At 47.0% G+C, this 25,338-nt stretch overlaps 1 protein-coding gene across 1 annotated transcript in view; it reads left to right on the top strand.

Moving 5' to 3' along the window:
• The first annotated feature begins 3,834 nt into the window (after positions 1-3,834).
• Positions 3,835-25,338, top strand: part of LOC125638527 (NACHT, LRR and PYD domains-containing protein 12) — a 156,218-nt gene continuing 134,714 nt past the window's right edge. Inside the window, exons 1-4 of the mRNA XM_048854416.2 lie at positions 3,835-4,099; positions 8,601-8,898; positions 17,217-17,255; positions 18,043-19,753. Of these exons, the coding sequence (XP_048710373.2) occupies positions 4,097-4,099; positions 8,601-8,898; positions 17,217-17,255; positions 18,043-19,753 (2,051 nt within the window). The 5' untranslated portion in view covers positions 3,835-4,096. The remainder of the gene's footprint in view (positions 4,100-8,600; positions 8,899-17,216; positions 17,256-18,042; positions 19,754-25,338) is intronic.

Raw genomic sequence — 25,338 nt, 5'->3', positions numbered from 1 at the left:
CATCTGCAGGTTCACCTCCCATCCTGCGTGGGGGAGATAAAGAGGCATCTTACTCGTGACGATGGCTGCTCGCCATAGTCACTGCTTTCTGCTGCCGCTCTGCTGGCTGCTTGTCGTGCCTCTCTGCCGCTGCCCTGCTGGCTGTCGGTCACCATCTGCTGCCATCCACCTCTCAGCTGTGATCTCTGCACTTCAGTCTCTTAGCAATTTTCAGTTATTTTTGCAGACTGGACAGAAATCCTGCCCCATCTCAAGTGATTTCAGCTCCTAGTGATTTTAACTCTTAGCAGGCAGGGCAGAAACACAGCTCTACCATAATTAAAATAATAAAAAGGCTCCTAATGAAGCCTATTTCACTCTATTCTTAGAACGGGGGTGGGGGGAAAACAGGTCAAACCAGTCCAGGCAGTACCCCCGGGAAGGGTGCATACAGGGCCATCCCTAGGCATACGCAGAATATGCAGTTGCTTAGGGCACCACAAAATGTGGGGCACCAAATTGCCCCAAATTTTGTGGTGCCCTTAGGCAACTGCATGCTGGTTCCACCACGGGCTGCTGTGCCCATTTCAAGGGCTGTCCCTAGGGTGGGTGCGGAGCCCGGGACATCTCCTCTGTCCCGCCTCTTCCTGCCCCTGCTCCGCCCCCGCCCTGCCCCCATTCCACCCCTTCCGCTGTGCAACTGATGCAGCCCAGGGTATTAGCGGGGGACCTGGCGCTGGCAGCAGGGATCGGGCCTTCCCCCGCACTCACCAGCGGCGGCGGGAAGCAGAGCGACCTGGCCCCAGCCCGCTCCACTCTGCCAGCTCCCAGCCATGTCAGTCCACTCTGCTTCCCACTGCCGGTGAGTGCGGGGGGTGGTCACGCCCCTCTTCCCCCAAGCCCTCTTCCCCGAGTGACGCAGCTGGGAGCTGGGGCGGAATCGCTCCGCTTCTCGCTGCCAGTGAGTACAGGGGGGGGATGATCCTTTCCCCAATTCTCCCCCCCCCGAGCGGTACAGCTGGGAGCTGGGGTGCGGGGAGCGGAGTAGAGCAGGCTGGGGCTGGGTTGTTCCACTTCCCACCACCGGTGAGTGCAGGGGGGCAGTCCTGCCCCCTCCCCCGAGTGACATGGCTTGGAGCTGGGGCGGGGGGAGTGGAGTAGGCTGGGGCTGGGTTGTTCCACTTCCCACTGCTGGGGCGGGGGCAGGCCTGACCCCCGCTGCCAGCGCCAGGCCCCCCACTAATCCCCCGGGCCGCTCTGGGGCCTCCCCAAAGCAGTCCCTCCCAGCTCCTGCCTCCACAGCCCTGCAGCCCTTGAGTGCAGTCCCCTCTCCCAAGGACGGGCTGGACCACCCCATGGACTGGCTGCCAAGTGCTCAGGCTGCCTAGGGCACCACAATTGGTAGGGATGGCCCTGGGTGCATAGCCTCCTTACCAGCATACTTACCCACACCTTTCTTACTCTCACAGGGCTCTGAGAATTGAGCCCCTGCTTAGGTTAGTCTCTAAAGTGCCACAAGTACTCCTTTTCTTTTTGCGAATACACTAACACGGCTGTTACTCTGAAACCTGCTTAGGTAGGTCCTTTCTCCTAAATGTGAGCCCTTTCCTTTGGAACAGATTAAGCACGGTCCTGCTTTTCTGTATTCCCACAATAATTACAAACATTGGTAACCATATTTCAGCTATTCCTGCATTCAATACAAACACAGCTGGTGTTGGGTCATAAATTAAGTTGATTACAATGAGCAAAACGTCACTCCATCTGCTGAATATCTAGCCAATCTAAGCAAAGCAGGATCAAACTGTATTTACATAGACGCACCCAGGGTGTCTCCCCCCTTCCAGCTAGCTGTCAGGGAAGCATTCTTTCAAACCCTGCTTACATCTACACCACGTTATGTACATTTAAATATTATCAACAGTTATTGAACAAAATACACACAAAAATTTACATCATGCAGCCTTAACTGTGCTTTATCCCTGTTGCATTGATTGGAATGTATATAAAGAAAGTAAGACAAGGTAAAAAAAAATTGCTTTCAAGAGGCAGAGACCATGTTTTGTACACATTTTTGAGATATCAAGCACATTTGGGGAGTACATAAATAACACAATTCTGAATTATATTTCAGATAAATCCCATATCAAGAGAAATTACTTTGTTTATTTAATTAGATTAGTTGGGAAAGATTGTTAGGAATCCTTCAAAAAGTGGAAACATGGACAAATTGCTAATGAGGAGTACCAAAGAATAGCACAAGCATGCGAGGATAAAATCAAAGAGGCTAAGGCACAAAATGAGTTACACTTAGCAAGGGACATAAAAGGCAATAAGAAGAGATTCTTTAAGTACATTAGGAGCAAGAGAAAGATGAAGGAAAGTGTAGGTCATCTGATTATTAGAGAAAGACAGCTAATAATGACATCAAGAAGACTGAGATGTCTAATGCCTGTTTTGCTTCAGTCTTCATTAAAAAGGCGATCAGATACTCCACACAATAAGTATTAACAATGGGGAAGGAATGAAATTGAAAACAGGGAAAGAACAAGTTAAAGAAGATATGTTAGATGTATTCTAGTCGGTGTGGCTTGATGAAATTCATCCTAGGGTACTTAAGGAATTAGTTGAAGCAATATTGGAACAGTAAGCAATTATCTGTGAGAACTCCTGGAGGATTGGTGAGGTCCCAGAGGACAGGAGAAGGGCAAACATAGTACCTATCTTTAAAAAGGGGAGCAAAGAGGATTCTGGCAATTATAGACCAGGTATCCTAACTTCAATATTGGGGAAGATACCGGAACAAATGATTAAAGATTCAATTTATAATTTATAAGAGGATAATGTGGTCATAAGGAACAACCAGCATGGATTTCTCAAGAACAAATCAGCCTAATTTCATTCTTTGACAGGGTTACTGGCAATGTTCCCTCTAATTTTTGACAGGCCGTGTGCGCAAAAAATTTCTTCTATGCAAATTGTTGTGCTTCTGTGCAAATATTTGTGCATGCGGTGTTTCACTGTGTGCGTGGGGTTTAGGATCTGTGTGCGCATGCACACATGCACAGCTTAGAGGGAACAGTGGTTACTGGTCTAATGGATAGAGGGAAGCAGTAGACTTGATATATCCCCCATGACATTCTCATATGCAAACTAGGGAAATGTGAGCTAGATAAAATTATTATCTGGTGAGTGCACAACTAGTTGAAAGACCATACTCAAAGAGTAGTTATCAATGGTATGCTTCAAACCGGGAGGGTATATATAGTAGGGTCCTGCTGGGGTCAGTCCTCGGTTCAGTACTATTGAACAGTTTCATGAATAACTTGGATAGTAGATTTCAGAGTAGCGGCCGTGTTAGTCTGTACTCGCAAAAAGAAAAGGAGGACTTGTGGCACCTTAGCGACTAACAAATTTATTTGAGCATAAATGCATCCGATGAAGTGAGCTGTAGCTCACAAAAGCTTATGCTCAAATAAATTTGTTAGTCTCTAAGGTGCCACAAGTCCTCCTTTTCTTTTTGGATAGTAGAGAGTATGCTCATAAAACGTGTGGATGATACTGAACTGAAAGCGGTTACAAGCACCTCAGAGGACAAAATTGGAATTCAAGGTGACCTTGCCAAATTGGAGAATTGGTCTGAAATCAACAAGATGAAATTCAATAAAGACAAGTGCAAAATCCTTTACTTAGGAAGCAAAAATCAAATATCCAGCTACAAAATGAAGAATAACTGGCTAGGTAGTAGTACTGCTGAAAAGGATCTGGGGGTTACAGTGGATCACAAATTGAATATGAGTCAACAATATGATGCAATTGTGAAAAAGGCTACTATCATTCTGGGGTGTATTAACAGGAGTGTTGTATGAAATACCCACGAAGTAATTGTCCTGCCCTACTTGGCACTGATGAGGCCTCAGCTAGAGTATTGTGTCCAGTTCTGGACACCACACTTCAGGAAAGCTGTGAATACATTGAAGAGAATCCAGAGGAGACCAACATGATAAATGATAAAAGGTTTAGAAAACCTGACCTATGAGGAAAGGTTTAAAAAACTGGGCATGTTTAGTCTTGAGAAAAGAAGACTGAAGAGGGGACCTGAGAAGAGACTTCCAATATGGTAAGGGCTGTGTGATGCGGTGTTCCCCCACTTTGGAAAGGAAGGGGTTAAAAGCAGTCGGGGTGGGGTGGGGGGGGGGGAAGGGCTGTGCAGGGAGCAGCCAATCAAGGCCCAGCAGTATTACATAAAAGGAGCTGCAGAGCAGGGTCAGTGGCTTCAGGGAGCTCAAGGTGAGAGGACTGTCTTCCTTGTGGGGTGCAGGAAAGTAGAACCTTGGATAGAGCTGTTGCTGGCAGACACTGAGGGAGCAAGAGGGAGCTACTAAGTTGCTGTGGGGACTTGTGGGCTGGGGGCCCTGAGAAGAGGGTGAAGAAGGGGCTGGGGCTGGGGCTGCGGGGAAGTGGCCCAGGGAATAGAAGCAGCATGGAGTGGAGTTAAAGAGATGCAGCAGGAAGCTGCTACCTACAGTGTCCCTGAGTCAGGACCCAGAGTAGTGGGCAAACCTGGGTCCCCACCGCTCGGCACTGGGGAAGTGGCTTGTGTGACAATGGTGCCCGTGGGAGCCAGCTGAGGTCACTCAATTAGAACTGCAAACAGAATGGGGCGGACAAACCCCAAGCGCTGGTGGATATTTCAATATTTATATTTACCAAGCCAGAACAAAACAGCTTCTGTATTACCTCACTGGATACTCAGAAGTCCAAACAACACAGTTCCTTTAAAGTGTCCAGCTTCAGGCCTCCATCCAGGTACACATGTCCAATATGATGTCAAGGTTCCTTCCCCACTCTGAACTCTAGGGTACAGATGTGGGGACCTGCATGAAAACCTCCTAAGCTTACTTTTACCAGCTTAGGTTAAAACTTCCCCACGGTACAAATTATTTTACCCTTAGATTTCCACTGCCACCACCAAACTTTATCTGGGTTCCTGAAAAAACATAGTTTGGACACATTTTTCCCCCCAAAATCCTCCCACCCCTATCACCCCACTTCCTGGGGAAGGTTTGGTAAAAATCCTCACCAATTTGCATAGGTGACCACAGACCCAAACCCTTGGATCTTAGAACAATGAAAAAGCATTCAGTTTCCTTACAAGAAGACTTCTAATAGAAGTAAAGGAATCACCTCTGTAAAATCAGGATGGTAGGTACCTTACAGGGTAATTAGATTCAAAACATATAGAATCCCTCGAGGCAAAACCTTAAGTTACAAAAAGGACACACAGACAGGAATATTCATTCCATTCAGCACAGCTGTTTTCATACCACTCCATTGACACAGGTAATGCTCAGCCAATTAAAGTCCAACCTTACGGGGTGTCTCCTCAAGCTAAGACTGCTATAGACTGGGAGATCCAGGATACGTTACAGATGGGTGTAATCCGCCCCTCTGGAAGTGCATGAGCATCTCCAGTGGTTCTAGTTCCCAAACCAGATGGGGAGATACGTTTTTGCGTGGACTACCGTAAGCTAAATGCTGTAACTCGCCCTGACAACTATCCAATGCAACGCACAGATGAACTATTAGAGAAACTGGGACGGGCCCAGTTCATCTCTACCTTGGACTTAACCAAGGGGTACTGGCAGGTACCGCTAGATGAATCCGCCAAGGAAAGGTCAAGCCTTCACCACACATCTTGGGCTGTATGAATTTAATGTATTCCCTTTCGGGCTGCGAAATGCACCCACCACCTTCCAAAGACTTGTAGATGGTCTCCTAGCAGGTTTAGGAGAATATGCAGTCTCCTACCTTGACGATGTGGCCATATTTTCGGATTCCTGGGCAGAACACCTGGAACATCTACAAAAAGTCCTTGAGCGCATAAGGGAGGCAGGACTAACTGTTAAGGCGAAGAAGTGTCAAATAGGCCTAAACAGAGTGACTTACCTTGGACACCAGGTGGGTCAAGGAACTATCAACCCCCTACAAGCCGAACTGGATTCTATCCAAAAGTGGCCTGTCCCAAAGTCAAAGAAACAGGTTCTATCCTTCTTAGGCTTGGCCGGTTATTACAGATTGTACCGCAATACAGCCAAATCGCCGCCTCACTGAGAGACCTAACCAAAAAGAAACAGCCAAATGCCATTCAGTGGACCGAAGAGTGTCAGAAGGCCTTTAACCAGCTTAAAGCGAACTCATGTCTGACTCTGTACTAAGGGCCCCAGATTTTGACAAACTATTCCTTGTAACCACAGATGCGTCCGAGCGTGGTGTGGGAGCAGTTTTAATGCAGAAAGGACCGGATCAAGAATTCCACCCTGTAGTGTTTCTCAGCAAAAATCTTTCCGAGAGGGAAAGCAACTGGTCAGTCAGTGAAAAAGAATGTTACGCCATTGTCTACGCTCTGGAAAAGTTACGCCCATATGTTTGGGGACGGCATTTCCACCTGCAAACCGACCATGCTGCGCTACAGTGGCTTCATACTGCCATGGGAAATAACAAAAAACTTATTCGGTGGAGTTTAGCTCTCCAAGATTTTGATTTCGACATCCAACACATCTCAGGAGCTTCTAACAAAGTGGCTGACGCCTCTCCGTGAAAGTTTCCCAGAATCAACTGATTAAAATCGTCCTTGAGATGTGGAAAATATTGTTAGTCTTTATGTACTTGGTAGTATATTTAGAGGTGCGTGTGTCGTATTAACTCTGTTTTTTCCTAGAGCTCCAGGAAGAAATCCCAGCCAGCGTTTCACCCTAGCTGAGATTTGGGGGGCGTGTCATAAATATAAAGGAAAGGGTAAACCCCTTTAAAATCCCTCCTGGCCAGAGGAAAAATCCTTTCACCTGTAAAGGGTTAAGAAGCTAAAGGTAACCTTGCTGGCACCTGACCAAAATGACCAATGAGGAGACAAGATACTTTCAAAAGCTGGGAGGGGGGAGAAAAACAAAGGGTCTGTGTCTGTCTGTGTGATGCTTTTGCCGGAGACAGAACAGGAATGGAGTCTTAGAACTTAGTAGGTAATCTAGCTAGGTATGTGTTAGATTATGATTTCTTTAAATGGCTTAGAAAATAGCTGTGCTGAATAGAATCAATATTCCTGTCTGTGTGTCTTTTTGTAACTTAAGGTTTTGCCTCACTGAACTCAAATACTTTCCTGATGGACTGCATTTTCTAACAGACAACCTGCCCTAAATTCTCAATTACTGAGGGACAATCTCCACTCATGGATATATTTTGCTTTCTGCCCCCAACTCTCTGTAAAACTTTTTTTCATGAGTGATGTACCCAAATACTTGGATGCTAATATCTAAACTATATTGTTAAATCTATTCTCTAAATTTGGGTTATTGCTGATTATGTACTTCATGTATTTTTGACGTTTTAAACAAACTTTGTATTTGTGGATAATCTAAGCACTATACCCAAATGTACACACACTCTTTTCCTAACCTGTGCATTATGTACATTTTTAACATTAGCTTTAATAAAATTTTTATACCCTGGCAACTCTGGGTTCAGCTTCGGGCCTGGTTTGTGTGGACCTTCTGGGTGCTGTGCACCTCTGTGCAGTGCTTGGTCAAGCTCAATTGGGCCCTGACTGAACCCATCACCTTCAGATGAGGGGTGTGTGTGTATAAGGGAGGCCTTCTGTACTGCCAGCTCTACTCTGTAGACATTGATTCCTCTACCGATGGCGTTGGTGCTCAGAGACAGCTGTGGCCAGAGCTTTGCCTGTGGCTGGTGTTTCAGAGAGTACCACCAGGTATCTTGTCTCTGGTCTGATCTTGGGTCACAGGGCTGCCAAGTCTTGAATCTCTCTCAGGACACTCAGGCATCAGGCAGCCCTGTCCCACCTGCCCACAGCTCCCTCTGAACATCAGACATTTGGCAGAGCTGTGGACAAGGGCTGCACTTGTGCATTGTGTCTTCTAGAGACCAGTGTGGCACCGGCTGAGCAAGCAGCTGGTCACCTTCTGTCCTGCTATTCCTTGCTCTGGCTGGGTCCTGGGTAGGAAGGAGCAAAGAGAGGTGGGAGCAGCATAAGCTGAGAGGCCCAGTATTGGTGCCCGGCCCCCACCAATCCCTGCACCAGAAGTGCACACCCTCCCCGCCCAACCTACCAGCAGCCACCCTCTCACAGTCACCAGCACCACCCCCTCCCTTCAGCCGTTGCCACCCTCATCCCAGCACCAGCCATCCCAGCACTGACCCAGCAGTCAGCAATGCCCATCTCCAGTAATCCCAGCACTCATCCACCCCATACTCCCAGCCATCCCAAGGTGCCCCAGCACCCACCCAGCGACTCAGAGAGCCACCAACTTCCCCCAGGCATAGCTGCCAAGTTTTGTACAGCAGTGTCATACCCCTGCCACTGCTTGGGCCAGGATGTGATCCCCACAAGCTGAAGCCTGTTATTATGTGAACTTATAAATGTACAAATTATCTCAGTAAGTAACTTGGATAAAATGTGACACATGGAATTGCACAAAACGTGGTAGCTGTGGGTAGATGGAAAGGTGTTTTTGTGCAGTCACTGGGTGCACTTAATTGTTGGGATCACAACTTTATGATGTCCAGAATTTAGCGTTAATCCTCTAATGTTCTTGTTCCCATTTCAGATAGTTCCTAATAGACTCATGATGAGCAGAAAGACACTGAGTGACGTCCTCGTGCAGGGACTGGAGGATCTTGCAGAGCAAGACTTTAAAAAATTTAGACACAAATTATCTGAGTTTGCCTTTGATGACAAACCCTCAATCCCCTGGAGTAAACTGGAGAAGGCTGACAGGATAGATGCTGCGAGACTCCTGAAAGAACACTATGGTCAGGAGAGTGCTGTGGACGTAGCTATCAAAATCTTCTCTACCCTCAATCTCAACAACTCTGCCTTGAAACTCGAACAGGGAAAAAAGACAGGTAAAAAAATCCAAAGTGACTCTGACTCCTGAGTTATTTCTCCATGCATATCCCCCACAGCAGCTGTAGCAGGAGCAGCAGCAAACTAATGACAACTAAGAGATTCCACAACCTGAGGGGAGTCAGAGTGAATCAGGGGAAACTGCAGAGCAGGTGAGGCCTGACCTCCCAGATTACACATGCATTTTTAGGAATATAGGAGCTACCATGCTACCACTGGTCCATCCAGTCCAGTATTCTGTCTCTGACAGTGGCCCCTGCCAGATACTTCAGAGGAAGGTGCTAGAAATCCTACAGTTATAGGATAATCTGCCCATAGAGTGAGTTTCCTTGTGACCTCAATAGTAAGGCAGATATGGGGGGAGTTGGGGGAGGGATTAGGTCTTATGCCCTGAAGCACAAGTTTATATCCTTTCCAGAACTCTTGTTCGTTTTTTAAATGTTTACTATTATAACTAGATAGGCCTATTATCCCTATAAATAATAATTCTTTGTTTAATTCTGCTAAACTTTCAGCCTCAATACACTGTGGCAATAAGTTCCACAGGCTAATTAAGCATTGTGTGGAAAATTTATTTTTATCAGTTTTTAATTTGCCGTCTTTCAAGTTCATTAAATGTCCTCTTGATATTGTATCAGACTGGGAACTTCTATTCCCCCTGTCTTCTATCTTCTCTATACTAGACATTGTTTTGTCATGACTGTTTTCTCATTTGTCTTCTCTCAAAGGCAAAGAGTTCTAGTCTGTTGGGTCTCTTCATTTGAGTTTTTCCACGCCCCGAATCTTTCTTGCTGTTTTCTCTGAACTCCCTTTGATTCTGCTATGTACTTTTGGAGTTGGGATGAACAGTATTCCTGGTTAGGGCCCACCACTGATTTATGTAATGCCATGTATTTTGTGTATTTTTTCCACCCTGTTTCTTATGTAATCTAACATTTTGTCTGATTTTTGTACCACTGCTACACATTGAGCAGAAGTTGTCACTGAGCTATCAGCAGTTGCCATTGAGCTGTCCATAGTGAAGCCCAGGTCTTTTTCCTGAGTTGAAGGGGCAACTTGGATTTTCCAGGGCTTAATTTGGCTTTTGTGAACCAACTTGAAGATGGGGCTTTGCCTTCCCTCCAGCACTTTGATTTCATATGCTACAAGGGAGATTTTGCCTGTGGTGAGGTAACGCCCTTTCCAACTAGGTTGGAACTTTTTGACCCTTCTCGTCTTTTTGATATAGTCAAAATAAAATACCCTGTCCCAGTATGATGTTCCCTCAGAAGCGTTTGTATCATAACAAGGCTTTTGTTCCTGGGCACTCTCCTCTGGCTTCTGTCAAGCAAATGAAAATATGGTTTTGCAAGAGATGCTTTAATTCTACTAAGCATTGTTGGATGACCGTTTGTAACTCTTGTGTCTGGAGTCTGGAATAGCAGATTCATGGGGAGGACTCTAGTCATACCTGTCAGAAGCTTGAAAGGGGTGACATTTGTGGATTGTTTGGAATTGATCCCATGGCCAATTAATGCTAGTGGCAGTTTCAGGTCTCAGCCAGTGGTGGGCATTTTCTGAGGCCAATATCTTCATGATAAATATCCTTGTCCGGTTCATGTACTTGACCTATCTGGAGGATTGAGGGTGATGTAGAATATGGAGCTTCTGTTTTAGTCCTGGTGTCTTGCACAGCATATGTATCACCTCTGAGATAAAGTGAGATCCTCTGTCTGAGTTTCTGCCAAGGGGCAGACGCCATCTACTGAAAACATGATTGAGTGGTAGTGTGGCTGTTGTATGAGCTGTATCATTGGCAGGTAAACCTTCCTCCCACTCTGAGAACTGGCAGGTTATTGTGAGCATATACGGATTTCATTGGGAGGAACGGGTCTCTGGGCCCACCCCGTCAGTTTGAATGTCTGACATGGGGAAGGAGATTCCCTAGCCCTGTGGGGTGCACGGTGTGTAGGTTGTGCAGGCTGGAACTTAATGCAGCTGAGGCTTCCCTGGACACAGCTAGCTACTTTCTTACTCCGGTCAGAAGGACTCTGTTTCAGATGATCATACATGGTCTGGGGGCAGGGATGTCCTCAGCATGTCTCACTATGTGCATGGAGTAGCATAATCCCACAGTAGGACATGGATACCACATGCTGGGGAATGTGGTTTCATTCATGGCTGTAGGTCAGGGTTAGTCTGAATAAAAAATCCTCTCTCTTAGATTGAACATGGTCTCTGGTTGTTCATCCTTTTGCCAGTTTCTCAGATGTGATAGGATGGGTAACAGGGTCCTCTATGTATTGATAAAGCTTGGACACCATTAGGTCCTTTTAGATGTGCCTCTGCAAAGTTTTCATAGGCAAAGACCAGGGTGCTTTGAGAGGATCCTGTCTTCAGGAGTGACTACCATGGTTTCCGGTTCCCAGTGCTTAGCAGGCTCTTGGGTAACTATGGTTACTGTAGCTTTAGGAAGACCTTGGAAATCCAGGGAGTGCAAGTCAGGGCTCTCACCCAGGTTAGCTGATCAGCCATATCATTCCCTGTTTGTCAGGGCCTTTCTTCTTCCAATAGATTCCCAGGTCATTATCCTGAACTGATTGATCCACTGTGGAGATTAGTTTGGTGCGAGCATGATCTTTAATTCAACTGTGGAACTTATTGCCAAGAATTTAGTAAGATTCACAGAAAGATGGGATGTTTATATGGATAACAGGAATATCCAGAGTTGTAGTTAATGCTAGAAAATGAGTTTTGGAAGGGATATAAAGCCTCATACTTCCTGGTTTAAATCAATCTCTACTAGGAACCAGGAGGAGCCCTTCATGAAGGGCAGAGGAGCCCACATCTGCTCACTTCATGGTTATTGTACTCTCCTCTGAAACATCTGGATCTGGCCTCCTTTGGAGACAGGAAACTGGACTACATGGGCCTTGGGTCTGATCCATTATGTGCATTCCTGGGTCCTTATGCTTCACTAGGGTGGGTTTCCATTTTCAGAAGGGTGTCTGTTTGACTCCAGTAATCTTTCTCAACTTGCTGTTTAGCCATATTGGTTCATTTCTTGCCTTCCTGTTTCCTTTTATTTATGGCCATTCATGCTTTTTTGACTATCATGGTGTGAGGACGCAAAGCAGAGAAATTGCCATCTGGCACAGTGGGGGTTAAAGAAAATCTTTGGGTTCAGCTAGCCCCACCCCACTATACCTGCGGCCAATGCCAGGCCTGGAGAGGGGGAGAAAAGAAGGGAGCCTGGCTCAGTTGGGGACTGAGCATGATAACAGACAAGGAGACAGGAGCTCTCTGTCTGCCTGCCCGAAGCGGTGGATCAGCAACCTGCCAGCCAGCACAGCCACTTGAGGCAAGTAAGGGCTCCCCTGCCAAGGGGAGGCTGCAAACAAGCCCCAGCACTCAGGGCAATTGGACTAGTGGGGCCATACCCCACACTGAAGAGACTTGTAGGAAGTAGCCCAGGGAAGCGGGTCTCAACTCCTCACCAGGAGGGAGACCCATCTCCCCTGTTTAGAGGGTTGATCTACACAGGGCCCTGGGCTGCGACTCAGTAGAGAGGGAGGGTCCAGGTCCCCCTACACTCACACTCTTAGCTGGTCTTTCAGTCTGTAAGGCCAGAGATCTAGCCACTAGGCCACTTTGCCACAGAAGATCCTATCAGAGAGGCTGAAACCAGTCCATCACTGCTCAAAGGTGGTCCAAATGAAATCAGACTCTGTGTCACAATTGTTATGACTTGGCAGGCATTCAGCCCCCTGAAAATATTGGCGTTTACTCAACTAGACCTAAGGCAATTTCCATAACCTGCTTTCTTACTGTATTCATTAGCGAGTTTACAAGGCTGCTATCTGAAAATCTGTACATGCCTGAGGCCGTTTTTTCCCTTCAACTGAAATCTGATTTGGAAGAGCAAGGTTGCAGTTGTTACTAATAATCTTAATCTGAGACCCAGAGCTGCTGTATGCAATGTAGTTGTAGCCTCATCCAGAGCTGCTGCACATTGTTGACCTGGAACTCCTCAGCCCTGATTCCTGGGGTTGTACTGCTCGCTAAATGCGCACAGGTGGGAATGGGTTGAGGCACCCTGAAGAAGAAGGAGAAGTTACCTATCAGTAACTAGTTCCCTCTGCGAATTCACAGTCCCCACCCACCTCACTTCTTTAGAGTCGTAGGTTAAGTATTCCTGAATTAGTGGAAGAGCGGTGGGGGACACTCCCCACTTTATGCCCTAGGAACCCTGCATGAGGGAGGGAAAGAGAGGAGTGGCCCCAGTGAATATTGCTCTTTAGAGGATTTTGGAAGCTCACAGCACAGTTCCTTTGCAGGAACACGCTTGAACAACCCCCAGTTACTGTTCAATAATTTCTCTTTAAGCACCTGAAAACAGGGGCTAAGGATGAAAATTCTGTCACATCCAGAAATAATAGCATTGTGTTAGCCACACAACATTCCAGGAGGATGTGGTGTTAGGAGCACACTAATGGGCCTGATTGTAAACTGCTTTATACTTTGTGTAGCCATTAATCTCTGTGTAAAATGAGCACTCAGTGGATGTTCAATGCTCCATTCAGTATACGCTGAGTGGAGATTTCTGATTTGGTAGCTATTTGTAACCCCTTTGCACTCACTGGGCTCAGTCCTCAGCTTCTGCTAGAGCAGCACCTGATGCAGCTGATGGCGGGAAGACAAAGTAGAGGTTTTACAGTAGCTCATTCTGGCAGCGGAGCCATAAGGATCCATTCAGGCAGCTGGCAAGGCACACGCTCTTTCCCCAGCCACGCCCCCAGCACCGCTCCTACGCTGATGTGCAGTGGGGTACTGCTGGTTACATCGGCCTTCCCTGTCCCTCTCCCTAAGGATTCCCCCACACACTGGAAATCCCCAGGAGGCTGCTTACGATGGCTCTATGGCCCTCCGGTATCCTCAAAGAGGCACAAATAAGCCATATCAAGGCTGATGATGTGGTACGCTTTGCACAGGTATAAATGGCTACCCAAGGTGCAGGACAGTGGTGAATCAGGCTCCCTGTTTTCAGGTATTAAAAATTTCTATAAAATATTATTTGTGGATTAAATTCCTCATGCCATGTGACAGCCCAAAAATAAGTTTTAGGAAGTATCATAATAAATTTACCCTCTTGAGCTGCTTACCTGTGGGCGGAAATTGGTCTATTAAAAAAAATTCTGTCCTGCTTATTATATATAAAGAAGGCTTGAGTGTTTAAAGTGTTTTTTGTTCAACTGAAGCTTCTGATATACAGTTGCAAGAAAAGATATCTTCAGAACTAATGCCCCTTTAATTATAGGACTGAGAGAGCTTCCAAACCACTTATCTGGGCTTGCAGTGAGACCCCTGCCAAAATTGGGGATGACTAAATGCAGCAGTATTGAAATTTCTATTTTTTTCTTTTTAGAAGAAAACCCCCACTTTGTTAATGTTATTTGTCTTGTTCTTTGGTGGGTTGCTTCCAACCCTTTCAGATTGTTTTTTTGTTTTTTATAATAATACCCAGCTCTAATATAGGGCCTTTCATTAGCAGATCTCAGTGCTCAAATATCATTAAGAAAGACACTATGGCTGTGTCTACTTAGAAATGTAAGCCTAGGGTTCGTGGGATTTGAGTCAGCTGACCCATGTCAGGGAACCCTGGGTTTGAGCACCTACACTGCATTTTAACCCTAGGTTAAGGATTTTCTGACCTGTGCTTGAACCTAGGTTCTAGACTCCACACTGCCGTGCACAGACCTGAGTCAAAGTAACCCTATCCCAAAGTGCCTGGTGCCCCCCCCATCCCAGAGTCAGCACTCTAGCCCTACGAATACGTTCCATTGTGAGGGAAAACTAATGCCCACCCTATCTGTTAACTGTAATGGTGTTGTTGATGGGATTCAGGCGCCCATAAGGACACATGAGTACATCAACTGCATAATTAGAGCCTTTGGTGGCTGTCTCAGTAGAATGACTGCAGTTTGTGAAGGCTTGATACTGAACTACCATCTAATCTGAGAGTTGGGCTCTCCACCTCTCGGCTGAGTCACACTGGCAGGAAAATTCCCATGTGCTCCTAGTCTGTGGATAATTATGATGTCAGTCTTCAGGGCTGCCAAACTATTAAATGAAACTTTGCAATTCTTAATTTTTAAAAATGGGCTATTCAATGAAGCTGTTTTTGTTTGGGTTTTTTAATTTATTTTAGTCTGTTTTGAAGTTTGACATAAAATGACGGTATCAGAGGAAAAACACCCCCTCCCCCAGGCTGGCTGCTGCCGGCTATGGACTGCTGCTGTGTTTCCCCGGGGCTTGGGGTGAAGTGTGCTCCACCTCCCCACCCCGCCAAGGATCCCTTATCCCTGCCCCCACTGCACCCCGGGAGGCAGAGATAAAGGATCCCTGGAGTTTGTGGGGAAGTTTTGGGACTGCTCCCACTCATTGCCCTCACAGCGCACACTGCCCAGGCATCGCTAAACATGCAGCCCCAGGGAGGGCAGTAGGGGCCTGGGAGCAAGGGTCAGAGAGTAGAGTGGGACCAAGTGGCTACCCTGCAGGGAAGGGATAAAGCTGAACATCCTGGCAGCTGGGAGCCATCTCCCACCTCTCAGCTTTGTTCCTGGCAAGCTCTGCACAGCGGCAAGGAAGAGCTGGTGCCAAAGCCGCCGCCGCCACCATAGGAGTGTGATGGGGTGCACTAGGCCCAGAGGCCCCCTGCTGGAGGCCTCAGGATCCTGCCACTCTTGTGCTAGGAAAGGAGTAGTAGAGGAGTCCCCCAAGCAGCCTAGAGTGGCTTCAGGGGACACAGCCAATCAAGGCACAGGAAGGCCATCTAAAAAGGACCTGCAACGCCAGACACCGGCAGTTCCTTGCTGGAGCCAGAGGACTGGCCAAAGGGAACTGCAGCACCATGGACAGATCTGTGCCAGCTGGGACTGGGGGAGCGAGCGAGAGAGGTCCTGGCTGGCAGCTTAGTTAAAGGGACACAGCGGCATGTGGCAGCTATTCTTAGGGTCGCTAGGCTGGGACTTGGAGTAATGGGTGGACTTGGATGCCCCCCATAGGCCACTGGGAAAGTGTCCTATAATTGGACAGCCATAACTCTCAAGAAGGGGATCTGAACTACGTAGTGGCCTGGCTGAAGAGCTGGGGCCAGAAGGGCGCACAGAGGATGTATCTATTGCTGCCAGGGAGGAGCCCTGGGGCTACGGCCTGATACCGGGACTGGAGCTATTTAAAGACTGAAGATGCACCCGACCAGAAGGGGCACTCGTGAGAGGTCAGTGCCAGGCCGTTACAAGGAGGCTGCGGGGAAGGTTTGTGGCTGGTTCCCACTTACCATCCTGACCATGCCACAGCTGGGGCACCCCTGCACACGCAGCCCCAGGGGGCTCGAGAGCAAGGGCCAGAGAGCACAGTGGGAACAAGCGACTGCCATGCAGCAAGGAGGAGCTGGAGCTGCTACCACTGAGGGAGGCAGTGGGGGAATTTGGGGGACTGACTCCCACTCAGTCCCCTGACAGTGCGTGCAGCCCAGGCAGCCCTGCACATGCAGCCCCAGAGGGGCTAGGGGCAAGGGCCAGAGAGTGGAGTAGGGACCAGGCAGCTGCCCTGCAGGGAAGGGGAGCAGCAGGGCTCCCGGCTCAGCATGGCCAGGAGAGGGAAGACTCCCAACATCCCAGTGGCTGGGATCTGCCTCCTGCCTGGCAGCTTTGCCCCTTGGTTCGGGGAAGCTCTGTGCAGCAGCGAGGAGGAGCCAGAGCAGGAGCTGCTGCCACTGGGAGAGGAGCAGGGATCATGGTTAGGCCAGGCAATAATGGAGCTTCCGGCTGCTGGGCTGGCTGCCTGCAGCGCTGCTCCTCTGCCACCAGGATCTCTGGGATACACCCAGAGGGCTTCCAGTACCCAAGGCAAGCCAGGGCTATGTGCACACAGGAAAGCAATAGGGCTTGGATCCTAGGTCCCAGCTTAACACGGGCTCAAACCCTCCAGCCCTGCAAGGTCCTGGGACCCTAGATCTGAGGCCTAGGTTAGCACAATTGGTGCATGGACACAAGGGAGGTTAGACTGAGCCCAGGCTTACATTGCTGTGTAGACATACCGTACATGGCTACTCCAGTGGTTTTAAAAAAAAGAGTATTGCTTCTGGTGGACGTTTTGAACAAGTCATTGAACCAGTGTCGCCAAAGAAATTCTCTTTGCCTGCCTCAATCGTGGGTTTACTAGGGAGCTTATTACTGCAGAGAGCCCTGAATGAATGACTTGTCCCAATGTCCTGAACTGCGTGATACTCTGTGATTTTTGTTGCACTAACATTCATGTGAAATTTCTCTTTCAGCTTTGGGTCCTCAGCAAACTCCTGAAACATCAGCAAATGGTATGTGACATTCAATAAGGAATTGCATTGCGTAATTACCAGCGATTACCAGCATTAGGCTAGGTCAGCCAGACATTGGGTTTACTAGTAGAAATAATAAGTAACCCCTCAGAGCGCAGTCTCGTCAGATCACACCGGTTACGCAGGGTTGGATGGGGGATGAGGAAATGCATGGGGAGATCTCCAGGAAAGAATCAGGGGCTGCAGAACATGGTGCTGGTGAGGAGGTGGAGCACTTGTCTCAGGCAGGACTGACCCCGTGCAGCAGCATGATGCTGGAAGGCCCTGTCCTGCTAGGGACGCCATCTTTTAAATGAGTCGAAATAACGAGAGGTCAACATTTGCGGTCACTGAAAGTGCTGTGGGACTTTTTTAAACCTCTGAGCCCTGGACAAATTTTAAGTTATATTTAGTTCTGTTCTTTGCACCTAAATTCCCATTACTGTTTCAGTTATACCTGTCATTCTCCATCACTTTATTACAGAGTGCCATTGTGCACTGTTAAACACCTGACAGGTTTCACCCTAGATATAGCGACATTTCAGTACCTGATGAAGTGATTCTTATATATATAAATGCACAGAGTGCACGAGCCTATGCTTTTTTTCCTCATAAGACTAATTTCAGTGGGGCCACTGCTGTGAGTAAGGACTGGGTCCAGAGTTAATTTATATCAGGATATCTTATAATGAAACATGCACTATTAACTTACAGAAACAGTATTATTGTTTAAATAGCATTATTGTAGCATTACAGTAATATCTAATGCTTCATGTCACTAACTCAGCTTACAGAGAGAAGTATAGAGAACATATACGAAACAAATACAGCGCAATAAAAGACATGAACACTCGTCTTGGTGAGAATGTGAAGCTAAACAACAGATACACAAAGCTGATCATTGTAAATGAACATCGTCACAAAAAGCAGAGAGAACATGAAATAATGGCCTTGGGACGGAAACATGCAGAAATCATGGCTGAGCATGCTAGTCCTATCACCATAGCCAATTTATTTGACTCTGATAAAGATGGACAGTCACCACAAATTGTCGTGCTGCAGGGAGCTGCAGGGATTGGAAAAACACTGACAGCAAGAAAGATCATGTTGGACTGGGCAAATGAAGAACTGTATCAGAGCAGGTTTGATTATGTTTTCTACATAAATTGTAGGGAACTTAACTTTGTCAGTGAGCAGGGACGTGTTGAAGATTTGATCTTCAAGAACTGTCCTGATCAAAATGCACCAACTAAAGAGATTTTGATGAATCCAGAAAAACTCCTGTTCATAATTGACGGTTTTGATGAACTGAGTTTTTCCTTTAATCGGTCAGAAAGTAATTTCTCCTTTGATCCCTGTGAGAAGCAGCCAGTGGAAATTATACTGAGCAGTTTATTTAGGAAAAAAGTGCTTCACAAATCCCACTTAATAATTACTACAAGGCCAACAGCTCTGGAGACACTCAGGAAGTGGTTGGGAGATGAACTTTGTGCATATGCAGAGATCTTGGGATTTTCTAAAGATGAGAGAAAAGAATATTTCTACAACTTCTTTGACAATGAAGAACAAGCAATAAAAGCCTATAACTTTGTAAAAGATCGTGAAATGCTCTTCACCATGTGCTTTATTCCCATTGTGTGTTGGATCATCTGCACTGTTCTGAAACAACAGATGGAAGCAGGTGAAGATCTTGCACAAACTTCAAGAACGGTCACTGATGTCTACATGCTCTATCTCTCCAGTCTGATGAAAGGTCACAGCAGTAATTCAAAGCAACAGATACAAATGAACTTGAAGGGACTTTGTTCCTTGGCTGCAGATGGAGTAAAGAGGCAGGAAATACTCTTTAAGGAAGATGAAATCAAGCAGAATGGCTTAGATACAGCTGACTCTCTCTTTCTGAATGAGAACATGTTTCAGAAAGACATTGGCTGTGAATATGTCTACAGCTTCATTCACTTGAGTTTTCAAGAATTTTTTGCAGCTTTATCTTGTGTGTTGCAGAAAGAAGAAACAACAGTGGAAGATTCAGAAACTATTCTGAAAAATGTCAAGATGTTGTTGAAAAGGGATACAAACAATGGGAATTCTTCCACATTAACAGTGCGATTCCTGTTTGGTCTTTTAAATGATGCGAGAAAGGAGGATTGGGAGAAAATACTTAGCTGTAAAATTTCACCACTAATTAAAGAAATTTTACTAAAGTGGGTTGAAGAAAAACCCATTTTGTCATTGTTCAGTTACGTTGGTGAGAAGACTATTTCCTATCTTGAGGAGTTGCACTGTTTGTATGAAATTCAAGAAAAAAAATTTGTGCAGAGTGCAATGAATCGTTACACTGAGCTAAAATTAACTGACCATTACTTTACCAAAATGGATCAAATTGTTCTTTCATTCTGTGTAAAGCATTGCTGTAAACTGGAGTCACTTCATCTAAGTGTGTGTTCCTTTCAAATGGAAGATGAAGATATGCCAAGACTGTGCAAGCAGCCACATTGGTGAGTGTTGTCTGAGCTCCAAAAACACCTACATAATTTAAGTAGTAAAACATGCGTTATTTTTTAAACATTGATTTCCCTCCCCCCTAGATTTTCATAGCTCACAAATGGCTGAATGACCCACCATAAAAGTGACAGACATTAAGACTGTGGTAGGACCATTCCCCATTCACCAAAAATCTTAAAGCATGGAAATAAGAAGTTAAAGGGAAAGACTTGTGCACTCCTTTCCACCTTCTTGTTGCCTACACACTGTCAATAAGATACTCCAGTGCTCCATTTGGCTTTTACCTCCATCTCCAACAGCTATCACAAGCAATACATACCCCAACTTCATCACACTTACACTCCAGTGCAAAACCTTATGGAGTGCTAGAGTGTGGAGCTGGAGAGAATGAGATATGAAGAGGTTGTGGATGGCTATGATCTCTTTTAGAGATGGAACACTCTTCAGGACTTGAAATTAGATGAAGGTTTATAACCATCAGAGGAGTGAAGTTCTGGAATAGTCTTCTAAGGGAAGCAGTAGGGGCAAAAGACCTATCTGGCTTCAAGATTAAACTTGATAAGTTTATGGAGGAGATGGTATGATGGGATAACATGATTTTGGCAATTAATTGATCTTTAACTGTTCATGGTAAATAGGCCCAATAGCCTGTGATGGGATGTTAGATGGGGTGGGATCTGAGTTACTTCAGAGAATTCTTTCCTGGGTATCTGGCTGGTGAATCTTGCCCACATGCTCAGGGTTCAGCTGATCGCCATATTTGGGGTCGGGAAGGAATTTTCCTCCAGGGCAGATTGGAAGAGGCCCTGGGGTTTTTTCACCTTCCTCTGTAGCATGGGGCACGGGTCACTTGCTGGAGGATTCTCTGCACCTTGAAGTCTTTAAACCATGATTTGAGGACTTCAATAGCTCAGACATAGGTGAGAGGTTTATTGCAGGAGTGGCTGGGTGAGATTCGGTGGCCTGCACTGTGCAGGAGGTCAGACTAGATGATCATAATGGTCCCTTCTGACCTTAATGTCTATGAGGACCATATCCTTCCCTATCCATGAGATACCCTACCCCATCTATTCTAGTGCGAAGCTGTCTGAGAGGGAAAGCGACTACTCTTCACATTTTCTTTGTCAAGGGGCAATGGTGGTCCTGTGCCTTCTTTCCCGGAGTGGTGGTGATGTGACAGTGAGTCAGGCTTATCCTCTGTGGCCATGTTGAGCAATGTTCCTCTAATTTTTTAGGTCCATACGCAGAATGAATTTTGTTATGTGCACCAATACGGAGGTGATGTGTGGTGGGGGTGGAGCCAAGGGGTTTGGAGTGTTTGGAGGGGCTCAGGCTGGGGCAGAGGGTTGGGGTGCAGGAGGTGAGGGCACCAGCTGGGGATGTGGGCTCTGGGGTGGGGCTGGGGATGAGGGGGCTGGGTTTCAGGCTGCCCTGGGGCTGCAATGGGGAGAGAGGACTCCCCCCAGCCCTCTCTCTCCGCAGCACCCTGGGGCCGAGGGAGAGCACCTCTCCTTGCCTGCATGGCCCTTGATAACAAGCTGCGTGGCTGTGCAGCTTAGAGGGAACTTAGATATTGAGACTATCGCAGGGAAGGCTCAGGGACAGTTCACTAAGTTGGGCTTGTTGTTCCGGGCTGAGTTCCGGCCCCTCTGGCACAGAGGGAGGGTCAATGCCTCAGGTCCCAGTCTGGTTCTGGGGGTATCAAACTTTCCCAGGCTTTCTAGGTCTTCAGGAGGTTGTTGTGTTAAACAACCTTCTGTGGTGTGTCCTTCCGTTGCCTTGGCTGGTGGATTTTGTAGCTCACGAGACCTACCCTGGACCACCTCAAATGGCTTTTGCCACCAGGCCAGAAGCTTAGATTCCAAGGATGAGAGCAACAGTAATATCTGGTCACCTGGCTCAAACATCTGCAGTTGGGTCCCAGATTGTATAGGCCAGGGGTTCTCCAACTGGGGGTCGGGACCCCTCAGAGGGTCGCAAGGTTATTACATGGGGGGGGTCACAAGCTGTCCGCCTCCACCCTAAACCCTGCTTTGCCTCCAGCATTTATAATGGTGTTAAATATATAAAAAATTGTTTTTAATTTATAAGGGGGGGGTCGCACTCAGAGGCTTGCTGTGTGAAAGGGGTCACCAGTACAAAAGTTTTAGAACCACTGGTATGGGCGTTCTTCAGTTCTTTGGGTTCTCAGTAGCTTCTCTCTGGTAAACCCCCCCGCCAGTGGCTTGAGTTGTTCCAATCGTTGCCGTATATATGCTAACAAGCCTATGACCCAGGCCTCTTGCTCCTCCCAAGTTTCCTGTAGGAGGTCCAGAATCCCCCTGCGCTGCCACCTGTGCAGGAGCTCAAAAGGGGAAAAACCCATAGAGGCTTGGGGTAGCTCACCTATGGCGAATAACAACACCAGTAATAGCCTATCCCAGTGTCATGGGTCAGAGTCAATGCATTTCCTTAGCATGAATTTCAGGCTGCTGTTGAATCATTCCACCAGCCTGTCGGTCTGTGGATGGTAGACTGATTTTCAGTAATTCACACGACTCTTTCATCAGCTGAGACAAGAGGTTGGACCCTCCATCCATGAGGATTTTCTTTGGGATTCTGACCCTGATGAAGACCTTCATTAGCTTGCACACTACGGCAGGTGCTGTTAAGAGGGCTTTCCCTTCACCCCCTCCCCTGGTTCTTGTCATTCAGACAGAAAGCAGAAGACCAGATGTCCGAAGTGCAGGCAATAAGATGTTTATTGGGGTTAGTTCAAAGCAAACATATCCATAGCTCTACACGCCCGCAGAGTCTGTTTCCCCAGTGTTCTGTTCCCAGCTCTGACACTGCAGAGCCTTGCCTGTGTCCCCATTCCCATTTGCCATTTCCCATTTCTCCCACCTCCTCCTTCTTAGCAGGCTCAAATATACCTGTAATGCACACCCCTAGTCACACCCCATACAACTTACGGTCATGTTCCATTTTGGATGGTCGTGAGTCAAGGGTCATTGTCCCACCTCTTTTGTACCCCATGCGAGGGGTAAGGAGTGAGGTTGTGTTCTGGCCAAGGCAGGCTTTTCTTTGGCTTTTAGTGTTTCTTATGCCTCCCCTACCCCATCCCCCTTTGCCCCTCCTAACTGATTGCTTGTCCTTGGCTTGAGAAAGGAGCCAAGCAGCCGTTCAGTTATGCTTATATATAGCACTCACACCATGCCCTGTAACACTTTAACTGCTCTATCCCTTATCTCTTCTCATTGTGTTAAAAGCCCCATCTGGTTGGGGAAAATGCAACACAGTGTCCTTCTTCACTGTTCTTCACACATATTAGTATAAGAGTATCAAAAAGTCAAACCCAAAATTCTATCTCAGGCTGACAAACAAGCCTGTATTCTAACAGGTGCCTTTGTCATGCACAATGGAATTGCCTCCAGATACCGGGTGGCATGGTCTACAATCACCAGTATATACCGGAACCCAGACCCACTTCTTTTTCAGGGGTCCCAACAGGCCCATTCCTACCCACTTAAACCATATTCTCATTATGGGAATTGGGATCAGGGGTGCCTTGGGCATCCTGTTGGGCCCTGTCAGCTGGCACCCAGGGCTTGAGGCACCGAAATTGCACAAAATCTTGTGGATGTCTGGCCAAAAAAACTGGAGGGCTACGCTTTGCAGTGTCTTCTCTCTCCCTAAGTGTCTGACACACGGCACTGAGTGGACAAGGTGTAATAGCTCCTGCCAGAATATCTTGGGACCTAACAGCTGCTGCAGCGTCTTCTGGGTTTGGGGGTCTTTTGTTACTTGGTGTCATAAATATAAAGGGAAGGGTAAACCCTTTAAAATCCCTCCTGGCCAGAGGAAAAATCCTCTCACCTGTAAAGGGTTAAGAAGCTAAAGGTAACCTCGCTGGCACCTGACCAAAATGACCAATGAGGAGACAAGATACTTTCAAAAGCTGGGAGGAGGGAGAAAAACAAAGGGTCTGGGTCTGTCTGTATGCTGTTTTTGCTAGGGACAGAACAGGAATGGAGTCTTAGAACTTTTAGTAAGTAATCTAGCTAGGTATGTGTTAGATTATGATTTCTTTAAATGGCTGAGAAAAGAACTGTGCTGAATAGAATGACTATTCCTGTCTGTGTGTCTTTTTTGTAACTTAAGGTTTTACCTCGAGGGATTCTCTATGTTTTGAATCTAATTACCCTGTAAGGTATCTACCATCCTGATTTTACAGAGGTGATTCCTTTACTTCTATTAAAAGTCTTCTTGTAAGAAAACTGAATGCTTTTTCATTGTTCTAAGATCCAAGGTTTTGGGTCTGTGGTCACCTATGCAAGGGTTGGGAGGATTTTGGGGGGAAAGACGTGTCCAAACTACATTTCCCAGTAAACACAGTTAAAGTTTGGTGGTGGCAGTGGAAATTCCAAGGGCAAAGGGTAAAATTAATTTGTACCTTGGGGAAGTTTTAACCTAAGCTGGTGAAAGTAAGCTTAGGAGGTTTTCATGCAGGTCCCCACATCTGTACCCTAGAGTTCAGAGTGGGGAAAGAACCTTGACACTTGGTACAGTCTCTTGTTGTGGATTTCAAATTGCGGTCCCTTTGATGTCCAAGATCCTCACTCCCCTCCCTGTCAGAGGTAACTATCTGGTCACAGGCATGACTTAGGTTCTGGTCTTCTCTCTGCTCCCACCCAAAGTCCCTGTTGTTCATCAAGCATTCTTAGCCTGTCTCGTCTAATGCCTCCACTTCTGTGGGGCACGAACATTAGTGGCTCTGCCTGGTCTGAGGGACTCTCACCTGAGTCCTTCATCTCCTTTCGGTCCATGAACCCCCTCACTTTTGTGCCTGGGTTTGTTTCTTTGGGAGTGGTTGCCACTCCGTTGCTTCAGGATCTCCTGGCCCCTGCCAGCATGCTCCTTTCTAGGATGGTGTGTCTCCTTCTCTCTGGGATTTTTGGTCTCCCTTGTGTACCGCTTCAATATTCAGATTCTTCCCTCTGGCACAGGGTACCTCTTGCAGGGTTTGTCTGGTAAGTGGTCCCTGTTCTTAGCACGTCATCTGGTCTCTGCTGGAATTTGGGTCCTAACTCCTGTGGCTTTCTGGTCTCAGAGCTGAAGGGGCCAGGTCCTTGGCAGCCATGTAGCATCACCACCTCGGACAGGGTTGACAACCTATTCTGCTTCACCTTGTCCCTTCCTCCAGCTGGGAGAATTTTGGTGAATTTCTCTATCACGATCCTCTCCACTATCTGCACCCCAGTCTGTCTCTCTGGGTTTAGCCAGCACCAGCAGTGGTCCCACAGACATTGGGCCACCATACGGGGTTGGACTTCAGTGCAGATTTCTCCTGATGAAACCTCTGTAAGAACGTTTCTGGACTGATTCCCAGGTGGTCAAGTATTTGCCACCTTCACTTTGGCATAGTCCAGCACCTCCGTAGGGTCTAGGTTATGATAAGTGGCTTGTGCAGCATCAGTTAAGTAGGGGACCACCAAGGTAGCCCAGTGCTCTGGTGACCAGCATGGGGCAGTGGCTACACACTTGAAGGTGACCAGGAAGGCCTCAGGGCCCATCTTCATGCGCTAGTATGGGCAGTCTG

The sequence above is a fragment of the Caretta caretta genome, chromosome 6, assembly GCF_965140235.1.
Source record: "Caretta caretta isolate rCarCar2 chromosome 6, rCarCar1.hap1, whole genome shotgun sequence".
Taxonomy (NCBI): Eukaryota; Metazoa; Chordata; order Testudines; family Cheloniidae; genus Caretta; species Caretta caretta.
This window is presented reverse-complemented; position numbering and strand designations above follow the sequence as displayed.